The sequence below is a fragment of the Rhea pennata genome, chromosome 8 (assembly GCF_028389875.1).
Source record: "Rhea pennata isolate bPtePen1 chromosome 8, bPtePen1.pri, whole genome shotgun sequence".
NCBI lineage: Eukaryota > Metazoa > Chordata > Aves > Rheiformes > Rheidae > Rhea > Rhea pennata.
Genome location: NC_084670.1, coordinates 3163522 through 3178654, shown reverse-complemented (window position 1 = coordinate 3178654; position 15133 = coordinate 3163522). Strand labels below are relative to the sequence as shown.

Here is a 15133-nt window from a genome sequence, read left to right as displayed (position 1 = left end):
AGTCTTGTAGCTGTGATCAGCATGAGTTTAGCTTAAACTAGTAAGCCAGTATAAGGTTTGAAATTAGTTAAACTGATTATTGGGTATTTTACTATAAAAAGGCCACTCTGCATTTTGTAGGACTTGGAATTTATGCTGAATGGAGAAACTGAGCTGCAAAAGGGGACATTAGCTCTGCTCGCCTGCACAGGGGTTTCCATCCCCCAACTAATTTGTTCCCAGCCTTTAAATTCCAAGCGTGCTACCGGGCCGTGTAGGGAGGTGGCCACTAGGACCAAGCTGGACTTGATGGGGATGGCTGGTTTGGAAGGAATAAGGAGTAGAAAGATCTCCAGCATAAGCAGCTAATTGGTATTAGGGTAATATTAGCCTGTTGTCAAAATAGTTTTCTTTTTCTTCTTTTTTTTTCTTCAGCTTTTTTTTTTGCTATTAGGTTACTGCAATTACAAAACAAAAATTTAACCTTCATTGAGAAGCAAAATGCATGTGCCTCAGCTAACTCAATTATACGCTTTATAAAGACCATACATGTACTTATTCATAATCCAAAATTATAAGTGTATAGAATTCTTTAACTTTATAAATGAGAGGAACTGTTCTCACACTATAAAGGCAATTGATAAAAGCTGCAGGTACTTCTATCTTTGATTGCTTATTTGGCTCACTAGAATTTATGAAACGTGAGCAGCCTGTTCTCTCATGCGCAGGTAATATCTGATGATAGACAAGGTCAGTCTAACTGGGCTTTTTCTTACAGCACTGGAACCAAGACGAGTAGCCAAAGGAAGAAGAATTTAACCCCCCCCCCCATAAAAAAATGTCTTGAGGAGTCTGTTAGTATACTGTTTTATGCTTTCTGCTCTGAGAATGCTAAAAAGATGACACAGTAGCTTGAATTAAACTGTTCACAGAATGAGGAATTTACAGTGAGGACCTGCATAATATGTGTGTCCAATTACACCTCCAGATGCCCGTGTCCAAAATTACAATGACTAAAATCTGAGGGTTTTCCATGTTGCCCCTTTCCCATACCCACACCCCTCCCCATATGTGAATTCCTGGACATTCAGACCCCTACAGCCATCGAAACCCCAAACCACTCCATCCTGTGACTGCTGAACAGCCTCACACTCAGATCTAGTTGGGACACGCTAGATAAACAGGAGGAGGGAAAAATGTCATTTTGCTTTCAAAGAGCTTATTCTCCATACCAGCGATTCCTTTAACTTTCTCTCTGGACTAACCACGGTCCCTGATTGAGCGTATTGGCATGCTCCATCCCTAGCTCAGTACTTTTGTACTCAGTACTGGCCTTTAACAGAGTGTTACTTAGCCTGCTCTTCTCAGAGCTGCTGTATTCACACTACGTTTTGATTTCGTGCATAGGCAGCAAGTGCAACCCGAGATGCTGCACTTACTGCACATGCAGTGACAGAACAGGAATGCAAGATGCTCCTGGGGAAGCTGATGGTTGGAAGCAGGCTGCTGCTGCTGCTCTTGAGCCAGGCCACCTGCTCTGCAGCCCTCTGTCCTCTCTGGGAAAAGAATACTGCTTGGAGGGGCCTCGGCCAGCTGGGTTGTTCCGGGGGGGCTGCACACGGCCTGCATGTGGCAAGCCCAGGAGTCTCCCTGCGTTAATACTGAAGCGACAGCAGCTTGGCAGGAAAGCAGAGCCCCTGAACTCAGGCGCTGGAAGCACCTTGCCATTAACAGCATATAGGGCTGTAATAGGCAGACTCCATGCAGAATCCTAAGGAATCAGCCATTGTATCTATGAAGTTATAAGCTGTTGTAGTACACACTTTTTCTTAGTTTGGTTAATGTGTTACAGTTGAATAGCCATTCTCAAAAAAAAAACGTCCAGTTAAAACCTAACAGTGCTAATGCACAGAAATACTATCAGATCTTTTTTGAGTGGGACAGATTTTCTATAAATTCAGTATATGTCATTTTGCTTAACAAACCACTAATAAGAGATACCACATGCACAGTAACAACGGTTTTCCCATCAAGCTATTAGTGTTGACTACACGCCTACATAGTGTATCACTCTCCAACTGCTTTAAGTAAGTACATATTGCAGTCCTTACAATTATGCTACCTGCACACTGCAGCTGGAAAAGTCATAGAACAGGCTGTGAGGCTACATACCTCAATCAAGGAGCAACTTAAGGAATGCAGCGCTACTAGCAGTCTGAACATACTCTGTGGAGGAAGAAAAATCAGTTTTTATAAACAACTTTTTTTTTTTTTTAATATATATGGAATTTGTGAACATCCTTATACTAGTAAGAATTTAATAAAAACTACTGCAATTGTTTAGGAGAACCCTCTTCATATAATTAGAGTGTCTCTGCTTAGCAACAGTAATTTAGGGGATAAGGATTGTAGCAGCAGAGCTTTATGAAGGATACCATAAGAGAGAACCATCCCTGAGGGCTCTGAGGTGATGGCAAAAGAGAGGCAAATATACCTGAGCCCAGCTGACCATTCCCCTAGCACAGAGAGGGAAGCGCTGGGGTGATGGTTTGAGCAGATGGCTGGAAGGAATAGGGGGAAAAAAAAAGAAAGGAAAAAAAACAACCCACATGTACGAGAGTAGAAAGGAACTCAGGGAATGAGAGCATAAGGGGAAAGGGTCTGGAAGCAGGTGCCTCTGAGTGCCAAGATTTCTAGATGGCTTTCTGCAGCTGATGATCAGCTCTGATCTCAGTAAACTTAGTGTGTGCTGACAGTTCATACCTCATTTTGATTCTACGATCACAAGAGTAAGAGACAATTCAGAATTATCTGCTCTATATTACACATACTGAGAACAACAACTAGATATTTACAGGGGCTTTTAGGCTAAGAAAGACTTCTATAAGGAAAAGGGCTGCATGGAAACCTACATGGTGAGAGCAAACTAAACCACCAAAGGCACAAAGGGGATTCTCCTCAGTTTTTCATTCTCTCCGTGTTCCTCATTTGATATGCTGCGATTTCTTAGATGTCACAAACTTCCCATACGTGATGTGATGCCCAAGTCCTATCTGCGGATCTGACATGTGGTGCCTGTGGCATTATATGGAGCTGATCCAAACTAAGCCAGAAATTCTGTACTAAACTAGGTCAGATACGGTTACTTCATAAAAAGGCATCCAATTCAACTTTGCCTCAGATACAAGTTTTCAACGTTCTACCTAATAAACACAATTTGTTTACACAAATCATCATTAAAAAGCTACCAGTAACTAACTCTTCCCTAAGGAAGGAAACTGCCCAGTCTTGTATGACAATTGCAGAGAAAGACTGAGATTTAACTACAAGCTGCTATTCCTTAGTTTCCTTGGGCTAAATGCAGCTTCTGAACTAAGAAGTCTTTATGAACCTTTACTTGCTAATTGTAGCATTCAGACCATGTAGTACTTCAACTAACCATACCCACTGAAACAAACATGCCCAGATCTTCATTTCACTCTGAGAAGCCGTCTTGACAAAAAAAGTTTAAGCTGCCCAGATGCATATAAATCATCATTAATTGGTGCTTCTTTCCAAATATCCCATGCTAGCACATTTTAACAAAGCTGTCATATTTATAGTAATATTTATACAGATGACATTAAGATTTAGATATTTGAATAGTCAACAAAGAATACAATCTACCTCCCAGATGCTCCACAAAACTTACAATGCATGTCACGGCTCTTTTTTTTTTTTCCCCATATGTTAGCTAATGAGGATAACGAATAGCTCAAAAACCAAACCAAGACACCTAAATCCTGCGCTCGCTCGCTCTCTCTCGTAGATAACTATGCCCTTGAAAATGTCTATGCCATCTTCATATGCCAAGCTCTTAATTATGTTCAAATACATTAAAGCAAAGAGAACAAACATTAGGAAAATTTGGATGAAAATCTATTGTGACCACAGTAGCTAGAAGAAAGGAAGGGATCTACAGAGGTGACCAGAAAGACTAGCACAGGCTGCAGCTGACTGGCACAAACTTAGTCCGCCAAAAGACCAGCTCTGCCAGCCCGCTCTTGCCCTCTCCTCCTCATCAGCACATGGTTTTGGGGTTGCACAGTGTAACACAGCAGCTGGATAATCACCAGAAACCACCCCCACCATTGGAGTGGGTTGGCAGATGCCTTGTTGTCCTTTGCCCCATGCCTCCTGTTCCCACCTAGCCCCCAAAGGCAGTAAAAGGGCAGAATCTTCCCCAGTTTCCTTCCCCCTCCTACTTCCTCTGCCATTTTTTCCCCCAAGTTTGACTGCTCTAAAACATTTAGAGATCTAAAAAACAGTGAGAAAAAAATGTTCACCTGTCAGGTGATATAAAACCAATCTTCTACTAAATGTGCCAGAATAATTTTTCTCCACCTCAACCACAGTTAAAACCTTCAGTCTATTCATTACTGTCTTTTTATAGTATTTTTATTTAATAAAACCTATTAAGACTACCATACAAATCTCTTTACTTATGCTTTTATCTTTTAACTGATCAATTTTTATATTGCTGACATCCCTTCTTCACCATTTGCTCATTTAAAAATTCATAGTATATGAGCTATGTCTCTGGAGAAAACGTCTATAAAATTTGTTACAGCTGGCAAATGTGTATGAGTCAGTGATAGCACATGACTAAATGCTTCACAGAAAATAAAATTTGTTTCTGTAGTAAGCAGAACTGTTTAAATGTTATTTATTTTTATGTTTCAAAGAAAATATATTGTGAAGTGCTGCATTGATTTAATAGGCAACAATGTCTGTGTACACGCTGTACAAGGAAAATTTATGAAACCTTTGCACAACTCCTTTAATTGAATTTTCCAAATCTCTCACCACACACAAATAATCAATATCTTCTGCAGAGAAAACCAGTCAGAATTATTACAGTCTTTCTTTTCAATTTTGTTGTCATCAGCACATACAGAGCACCTGGATATTTGTAATGTCTGGATAGCAAGTTATTTACACCTCTTAAACACATAATTGCTACTAAGTGAGTCCAAACCAATGTTTTTTTATTTATTTATTTATTTTTATTTTAAATAATTATATTCATGGGAGAAAGCAGTTATTTGTTCTCATGTATGGGTTGCTACATGTAGCTGTTGAAAGAACTACAATTCTTTTAAATTTTTTATTAAGCCTAATACAGTAAAGTCTAGATCCACTAGAATTAAAAATTAATAGCTATTGAGTCTGTAAAAAGGTAAATAGGAAAATACAGTATAAACAGAAGAGTAAAATTCATGAATAAATGTGGTTAACACCTACATATAAAATGCGGGTTGACAGTTCTATATGTATATGTGTCTGAGGCCTACAGTCATATGTCTCATGTGCATTTCTGTATCTGCCACTGAAGCTAATAGCTTAATATTTCATCTACATAGCAGAGGATGTTAAATCATTGGAGAGGTTTGTAATTTGCCCCCTTCCATCCAAAAAGTTTATCATGCCTGTGACCTCAGACCCTGATACTTTCCAAATCTCAGGTTGTATTTTAAAATATGCACTTCTAAGGTGAAGATACAATCCAACAGACCTACACCCTGCTAGAAAAGGAGAAGAGTATTTGGAGGTTAAACAGAAACCTGATCACCAGCCCCCTTACCTTTCAGTAGTATTCCTTCAACAGACAAAATTACTCACTTGTACTGAGAAAATAACCAGTATTGCAGATTTTTGTGTACCAGACTAGGTGGTTTCTATTACCTCTTTTAGACTATACAGGACCTTCCACAGTTACAAATTAAAAAAAAAAAAAAAATCTGCTTGCATAGAATGAGAGAAGATGTACAGTCAAATTTAGCTGGATGAACATTTTTTAATCCACAAAATACAAATTTTAATGGAATTCAACACTCCTATTTAAGATGCACTTTGCAGCAATTCATAGTTAGTTTTAATTTTAAATGCAGGAGGGTAGAATCATTTCTCTGCGTCTTTGCGTGTGGACTTTAAAAATAACTAACAAGCCAACAAAAGAGATGAATTGAACTAAGTCCTTGTATAGACATATGTTCAGCACTGAAGTAATCTTAATTCAGTTTTGTTTAATTCTGTCTCATTTGCAAGTGTTCTCACTTGTGCAGTGAGTCTGCACAATGGGTCCTCAATCTCTGCCATTCACCTCCATCTTAAGAGCCTAAATTGTGCCAGCCACAGTGACTGCTCTTCTAGAGGAAATCCTGCAAAGTGCTTCGGCACTGCAGTCCCTTTGTGCCACCTTTGGCCTAAGTGTTCTCTGTCCTGTCATAAAGGCAGGTATGTACTCCGTACTGCAGTGGCATTACAGATCCGGTCTGTGTAAGCACTAGCTCTAGCCTACTCAGCTCTGGCATCCAGGCATTAGGCTTAGTGAACACTCCTACAATGTAATTGAACAGCAATTTTACAGGCTTTAGAGTGCATCTTGGGACCTTTAAAATAGGTTAATTCTTAACTTAATTTTTGTTTCAGCACAAGTTTCATAGCCTTTCCAATTAGACCAAAGAGGCAATTCTTACTCAAGTTCAGCACAGGACTTATGTAAATGAATATTCATTACAGTCTTGAAATCCCCACCTAATGTTTTGAAGACAGGTGAACAGCCATTTCAGAGGTGAGACAAAACACCAAACCTGGGCATTAGAGAAAAACTGTTAAGAACTGTAAGTATATTGTTTGCAAATACTAGCTAGCACTACTCTTAAGTCTTCATCTAATGATAATCTAACTGGGAAAAAGTCTGTTGGATCATCTTTGTTGCTTTTAGAGAAGAGAACTGACACAGAGTCTAATGGAGAGACCTTGTCAAAGTCCTCCCGGAAAGAAGCCTAGGATTTAATTCTGTCAAGGTGCTTTCAGTTAAGAAACTTTGTGTGCACACACGCACACGTGCACATGTGTCAGCACTAGCAGCCTTTTCCAAATAGTTTAAAAAACATGGAAGAACTGAATTTCAGAAACACCTCTATCTCTAATGCCTGGAGGCGAGACTGTCACAAAAACAGGGCATATTGCTCTTAGTTACATTCAGGTAATACAGCAGCTCTTAAGAAAGAGGCCTATAGATGCCTTAGATAAAATGGTCTTTCCTAAAATCTAGGTCCAATCACTGTGTTCAACTTATTTACCATGAAAAATGAGCATTTGCTGTAAGCAAGGCATTCATGTTATTTGTTCCATTTGCTTTCAAGAAATGCAACTGTGGAAGGATCAGTTTCTGAATAAATTCCGCTGTGGATTTCATTCAGTTCACCTTCTGCTTAGCTAGTTCATGAGACTGAAGACTGACTTTTACCAGAGAAGGTATGATGATATTTCTTCCCTGCAAGTGAATGCAAGGTCAGGCTGAGAGAAAAACCTATGGTTTTCAGATTCGGGATTTTACAGAGTCAGAAAAGTCCCGAAAAGGCCAAAAGGCAACAGTGTCTTTGTCCAGAAGGCAAGTTCAGATCTCCATTCTTTGGGGCAACCAACATGAAATCACAAAAAGGAAGGGAAAGCTGGCAGCTGAGTTAATCCTTAAACTCCTTGGAAGAGCAGCCTATAACACTGAAAGCCAAGCTGTTGGATGAGACAAGAAAGTCCCTGGACTAAAAAGTGAAATTTAATAACAGCTCTCTCTAGCTGCCTCTCCTTTAGCCTAGCAGCCCTTTACATTACAACAAGAGAGATTATCCAGCTGTATTTTAAGCCTCGGGTAAGGTGCTGCTTAAGAGAAACACACATCTCAGAAAAGCATCATCTCTATGTAAACCTTCTATGGTTATGTTGGCTGCTGAGTCCATTGGCCTAATGGAGGAGTTTCCTTGATGGCTGTGAGCATAGTAATGGGGAGTTTTTGCATGAATTGGAGCAGATGAAACTACCTGCAAGAAAAAAACAGTTTATTTTCTTGCCTTTTGGCATACAAGGTACAACTGCCATGCTTCATAGCTGTTTTAGAACAGAGATCAGCATTTTCACTATCTACTTTGCCAAGTTAAGTAAAAATGGTCAGGCCAGTGGGAACTTGGTGTTACTTGGCACACATGTCCTGGTTTTTTTCAGTAGTAATTTCAAATATGGTTAACTGAAAATCCATTTAGTTAACATTGATAGGGTCTCTCAGAAAGACATCACTATCCTTGCAAAGAGCACAAACTTGAGTCACTTATCTTGTATTAAAGATAAAACATTGTGAAAAATACGAACATTTAGAACTGAACTTCTTCATCAGTACTGCAGATGGCAAACTTAATAGGGGTGATCCTATTGCCTTTAGGTTTGGCAGAATGAACAACCAGAAGAAAAATTAGTATCTTGTACTTCTTTATAGGATACAGCCTAAAAATAGTTTTCCTTAACACTGCAAGTATTTGATGTTCTGTAACACTCTCTTATTGTTTCTTACTTGAACAACAGTCATGGACATGATTTATGTCAGTGTTTTTCTTTTTAGGAATAAAAATATTAATATAATTTGTAATAACCAGCTTAAATAGCTTTCCTGTATCAAATGCTATCTTACTCCTTCAAACTGGGAAACTATTAAGTTTTTCTTTAACTTACGCCTATTGCAACCTAAACATTTATTCTCAACCCGTATAAAATGTGTTTTGGACTGAAGCAAATTGACTAGATTCCATCTCTTGGCAGCTGCTCTACAGTTTGCTTACATTCTGTTCAAAAACATTTTGTTTACTGTAAATGCTAGTCATGGACAAACAATGATGCCATTTTTTATGCTGGTCACACAAAATGATATACTGAGTCCTACATAATGCTGCCCATTGAGCAAGGAATGTTTTGTATTAAGTTGTTTTAAGTAGAGGTTGTTTATGCAAAGTAAATTTCATGCCTCACCATGTGATGATAATGTGACATTCCGTCTGTTTCAAGCCACAGAATAGGTTACAGTCATAGTATATTCATAGGTTTTAAGTCTTGAGCATAACTAATTAAAACTAATTATGAAAAAACAGATCCAAAACTAAAAGGTAAAGTAAAACATCTTCAAATACTTTTTTTAATTTACAAACTTCTCTACCACTTCTGTAATTTTCGAGACAGCAAAATGGAACTTACTCTTTGTTAAATTGAAACTGACATTGAAACTTCAAAGATGGTCAACTTATTAAAGTTATAACTCTATTTCTATTCTGCTTTCACAAGGGTAATATGTCATCCAACACCACTGATCACTGGATAAATGTTTACTGTTATAGGCTAGCTTCCAGAGCAAAGATGGAACTGTTAATGTGTATCCTGTGTATTAAGAAACCGTGCACAGAGGAGGCAAAGACTCTTCAATTTGGAGTGGCCCATGGTGCTCACCATTATCACTGCCTGATAAGAGCTGTGATACTTTTGAACTAAAGGACATGGGGAGGATGTATGGTAAATCAAAAATAGCAGATTGCACAAATGAGCCAAATTCTACTTTTAATTTTGTGATAATCTTCTTGGAGCCAAGGAAAATACTATGTTTTCTCATTGCTATAAGAGGAAAACTCTCCACCAAAAAAACAAAACAAAAAACAAAAAAAAAAAACTTTAGTTGGAGGAACAGACTGGAAGAGCAGATACAACCAAAGTCAGATGCTGCTTGTGATATGAAACTATCCTGCTGGTTGGGACAGCTCTGGCAGACAAAACAGTACAGTTCACAACTTTGATTCTGCTCTTGCTCTATTTTAAGATAGTTTTCATGAAAACTAACAGATATAGTGGTGAATGATTGTTGATTTTAATGTGTGCTATATATAGGAAATCTTGTTTGCACTGCCCTCACCTTCCCAGTTAGACAAAGGACTAAAGTGGCTAAGTGGGCCACACTATATTAAATGCCACCAACTTCAAATATTTTCTCAGCAAGCATTATGAAGAAACCTAACAGTTAAGATTTCACAGTCCCCAGGAGTGTGCTAAATACCTCACAATACCTATAAGATGATGAAGGTTCTGGCTGCAAGGACTATACGCTACTTGGCTTACACACTGAAAGTGAAGGAGGGGAGAGAAGAAAAAGGAAGAACAAGGATAACTAATATACATAAAGGGCATGTAAAGTGTCTATGACCTGATTTTTCTGATTTCTAGACCATGCCTTAAATGCAGGACCATTAATGATTTCTTCTCTTTATAGACTTTTATGGAAAAATATTCAACGTAATGAAAACAGCTGAAAAGATGAAATTTGCATCTGAGCATAGAAGTTTAGGCTAGCCTGCATATTCTAAAGAAACACATTTGATTTTTATAATTTTTACATGCTAAGGATTATCCAATTTATTTAAAATGGAAAGAACTGCTAAGAAGGAATCAACTAAAGAAAAAGTATCTGTTACCAAAGAGTTATAAAAAGTGTCTTACCTTGGGTAGGAAGTTTCCCATGGTTTCCTTTCAACAGCTGTAGTTCTTCTGCATGACTCACTAGTGAAGAAACAAATCTGAAGTCAAGAAACTTTATCCTAGAGTTTTTATGGAAAATAATAAATACATATCCTTTCTTTATTGTCAAAGCACTTGTATTTTTCTTCAAGGGGGGGATGATAAAAAAAGCTTATCTGTGTATTGTGCTCATAAAAAAGAAATTTGCAAAAGAAAATAATTTTCAGCAGTTGTCTTTACAAGACTCCACCGTATCTGATTCCTATTTTTGTCTTCTAGGGCTGACACAGCGCTTTGTTCCCAATTCAGAGCGTGGGGAACCCATGATTCCTTTGTATTTTGAAGGCAACAAAGTGGCTGACAAAAACCGTTGACTTAATAGATAGTGTCAACAATAGGTCTGACATCTCATTCACAAATTTCTTCTGAATTTAGCAGTCTTATTGCCCTATCCACAGTGTAGGGTAGTAACATAAACAGATTGCTTTCAGAAAACTTGGTTATATATAAGAAAGCCTCTGGTTATATGCATTACAGTAGGAACTAGTACAGTATAAACACATGCTAAATGAAAACTGGATGAATACTGGACACAAATCAAGAGAGAAATGGCAGTTTAAACAAAAGAGTTCTTAGAATTGTGTGGTCCAAAAATACATTCCACTGCTGGGTGCACGAGCCTAATGCTTTAGACGAATCAGTGTTCTTCGAACAGAAAAATGCTCTAGCACCTGTGGCTTTACTGTCTCCCTTGTCTGGGATAGATACAAGATGTTGCTTTTGTATTAAAAAAAAAAAAAAAAAAAAAAAAAAAAAAAAAAGGAACAAAACACCAAAAAAACCACCACACACAACACTGTTTGAGGAGTAGTGATTGGAGCCTGAACATCAACACAACTCTGGTGCCCAGAACTACCTTTCACTCCGATTCGGGAAATTTTAGCTCTTAAAGGAATCTTTTTTTTTTTTTTCCCTTCTGCTTTTATGTCTAAGTGAAGAATGGCAATTTTTTGTACATTAGAACACTTCCCCATTGCATACACCTCTTCTAGTTGCAAGAGGTGTTTAGGAAGAGAAGTATGACTGTGCTTTTAGCCAAGCATTTGTTAGTCTCAAGAACCCCAAACTCAGAGTAAAGATAAAAAGCTTCCTAAAAGGGACACACATAAATGAGAATCTTCGGCCTTCTGGGTTTCTTTGGAAAAGTATTACAGATGTGGCATCTGTAAAGTGCCCTAATCCCAACACAATAAGCATCTGGTATGTCCATCATTTAAAGACACATGAATAGCAAATTTTAAAGCCTGGAAACCTATATGCAGCCTAATCCTCCTCACAGGCAAACAAACAAAACAGCTTCCTTGCAAAAAGAAGAAAGGAAACCCAATCAAAGTGCTAACATTTAGCCTAATCACTAGCTAACTATCCACTAAGTATCTAACTATTTACATCAGAAAAGGTGTTGCTATTGCAAGTTCTTCCTCTCCATCCGTGGCTATGAGTTAGAAGAGCGGGCAGTTGCAGTTGTCTTGTCTTTTATGTCCTTGGTTGGATGCACATGGACATTTAAACATCTGTAACAGATAGTCCTGACAAAAATATATGCGTCAAGTGCATATTATAACACACAGTCAAGTACAGATCTAGAAAACATTTGCAATGATCCTTACTGAATTGTTGTAAAGGGGTAAAAATTATTGAAAATCCTCCTTACTTAGCACTTGCATTTTCTGCATTTCAGCACTCAAGACGCAAGACAAGTCTGAGACACCAATAATATTTTCAAGCTCTCTACTGCCCTCTAAAGCCTGGAAAGAAATTAAAGATACTGTTAATTTTCTCATTCCAAAATTACTTACTTATACATCTAAAACTTATTAAACATATCTGAAAATAGGAATGTTTCCTTTTTGAATTTTTCATAAGCTCTAAGTGTGATATAAAACTCCACTGCACAAAGTCGAGGGAACTCAGAAGCTTAAGTGTTTAAAAAAGTATGCCACTTTTGAAAATGGCATTCAAGTACCTTTGAAAATGTTACTTAAAAAGCCCCTGTTATTCGTGCTTCTTTCATAAGTCTTGGGCTGTTTAAACAGATAGACACTTGATTCCCGGAAAAGCTATCTTGCAGCAGGTGCAACCTGAATATATGTTTGTAATAAAGGAAAACTATGAGCATTTAAGATTTTATTGAAGACACTCCTCAGTGTCCGTAATACCTCTAAAGACAATCAATTTAGTGAAGAACAGAGGATTTTTCAATTTAGTCTTCTAAATAAATATTTCAGTTGAAAGATTTTAAACCAGTAGTTGGGTTCTTTTGTAAGTAAAACATTGTCAGACTACATATGCAAGTAAAATAGATCAGTACGATACTTGCAGAACACTTAATTATTTATGAGAATATTGATATATTCTCAACCAATCCTGTGCGAAATTTATTCAGAAAATAAAATATGAGAAAAAGAGAAAAATGATTTGCATTTTAGCATATATTAAATGGACTGTATTAAATGATGATACAATGATGGTAATTCAAATGGTACAAAGGGATATTTAATTTTCAAGGACAAAAATCTATGTAGTAATAATCCATACATCACAGGTTATAAATAACAGTTGATGATACTTTATATATTTTACTTGTGCACAAAATGAGCAGAAAGACACAAATTAAGGGTGATTATACTTGGAAAAGCAACTTTTCTAGTTTCAGAAAAGTTCCTTACTTCCTTTCCCTCTCCCTCGCCTTACATGGATCCCCATGTCAAATCAGTTTGATTTCCACTATTTTAGTTTCTTCCCTATTCCTTAAAATGAAAATCTTATGCAAAATATTTAAGTTTTATTTCAAGTCCTATATTAAAAGTACATTAAAAAAAGAAAAAAGAAAAAGAGCTTAAGTCAGTGTAAATTAAACCTGTAGGCTTGTCAGATTCTCTCTTATTTTCAGAATTCTATCCAACGAATTTTTAACTTTGGACTGCAATTCCATGAACCTGCATACAAAGTTAAAAAACAAACAATCTCAATTAGTCACATCACCACTTACTGAAAGTGATTTACATTGTTTTTCAGTTTTTCTTAAGACTGTTTTCAGGATGGATCTATACAAGCTGTGAACAGACAGGCTGTGTTATACCTGATTGTGTTATACCACCAAACATGGGTTGCCTTTGGTTAGGTGGGGACTGCCAAAATCATATATCCCAATAACAACAACAGGGAAATTAAGTTCAGCAATATTAGAAGATTTTCTTATGATCACACAGGAAGATAATGGTAAAAATAGGAATTAAGCTATATTGTTCTCCAAAACAGGAGTTTAATCAAGAGGATAGGGACCCAAAACCTAAGATAAGACATTGCTTGCAACCATAGGACACACTAAAAGTTAAAATTGAGCCCAATGTGAACATCACGTGTCATTATTTGTTCAGTTTCATTGCACTATCTCCCCTTTCAGATTTAGACTAGCTTCTCTTTGAAGTATATCAACACAGAAATCAAATGGAAACAGCAAAGAAAACATCTACTTCTTCACATAGAAGGGAGACTCACACTTAAAAGAACACCTCAAATTAAATATTTAGAAAGAATTACAATAGGAGAAAAAGTGATCACTATTGCATTTCTACAAGGCAACAGAAGGCTATACAGGAATGAAAATGCTACTGTTGGTGTATTGTTCAATACTTTTTCATTTGTAAAGTGTATGGAAATTCACATAAAATATTACTGTGTAGGTGCTAGTTTATAAAGGTGTTTTACTGGCATGTCACTAACTGCTTGACCTCTGAAAATTTTGCCTTTAAGCCACACTGAATTGCTGAATGCAAACATTTACATGTGAAGAAATATTATGATTATTCAAATTGTCCTGTAACTTTAAAGCTACTATCACTAAGAAAAAGGTCTATACATGTTGATCAAAGGATTTACTGTATCATAGAAAAATGCTTTCATCAGAGCTTAGAGCTTTCCACCAGTACAACTGTAAGATTTAATTTCTCAACATCTAAACTGCCACTCAAGCAATTCTACTGTCTGTTGGGCTCCCTCACTTAAAAAGCTTGCCATCCTACAATGAAAGAATTTCAGCTTAATGACAGAGGTAAGCATCCATTACAATAAAAACAACATCTAAGAGTTTAAGTGGAATTATCAAAAGGAAGAGCTATATCTTCAAACATAAGAAACATAATACTTATCTGAGTAAGTGTCAAAAATAGTATTTGTCAGTAAAAATAAATGCATGTGTAAAACATCTAGCCCCAAGAGGATTTTTTTCTGGGACACCAGGCACTACTGCATTTTGCAGTACAAATACTGAACACATACAACATAACCTAGAAGCAGAATGACAGAATTAACGTACACTTAGGCATGTAATGAAAGAAACCCACACAAGTACAAAATTCCAACCCTTTAATTTAGTCAGTTGGTTAACTAGCTTGCAGGAAATACAGAACTAACACAGTGATACTTCTTCCAGTAACACAAACTGCAGCACAGTGGTAGCACTCTGCCTTCAAATCAACAGGACTTACAGTATGACCATTACCAGAAGTAGGAACGCAATCAAGGCACAAAGAAGCTTGCTGACAAAGGAATGTGTGGGGAAATGGAGGTTTTCATTATGCTTGGAGGAGGTAAGCTCTCAGTGACAAGCTGTTACAACAGGAAATTCATCTCACAGGTATTCTGGAGAGAAAATATGCAGGACCTACAGACATGAGAATTTAGGTAACAATTTGAATTGGATAGCCAGGTTCTGGGCTTGAAT

At 37.2% G+C, this 15133-nt stretch overlaps 1 protein-coding gene across 1 annotated transcript in view; it reads right to left on the bottom strand.

Annotated features, from left to right (window-relative positions):
* Window positions 1-15133, bottom strand: part of ITGB3BP (integrin subunit beta 3 binding protein) — a 33610-nt gene that overhangs the window by 1345 nt on the left and 17132 nt on the right. Inside the window, exons 5-8 of the mRNA XM_062581516.1 lie at window positions 13268-13346; window positions 12062-12155; window positions 10330-10389; window positions 2152-2205 (exon numbers count right to left, since the gene is read on the bottom strand). Coding sequence (XP_062437500.1) covers window positions 2153-2205; window positions 10330-10389; window positions 12062-12155; window positions 13268-13346 — 286 coding nt within the window. The 3' untranslated portion in view covers window position 2152. The remainder of the gene's footprint in view (window positions 1-2151; window positions 2206-10329; window positions 10390-12061; window positions 12156-13267; window positions 13347-15133) is intronic.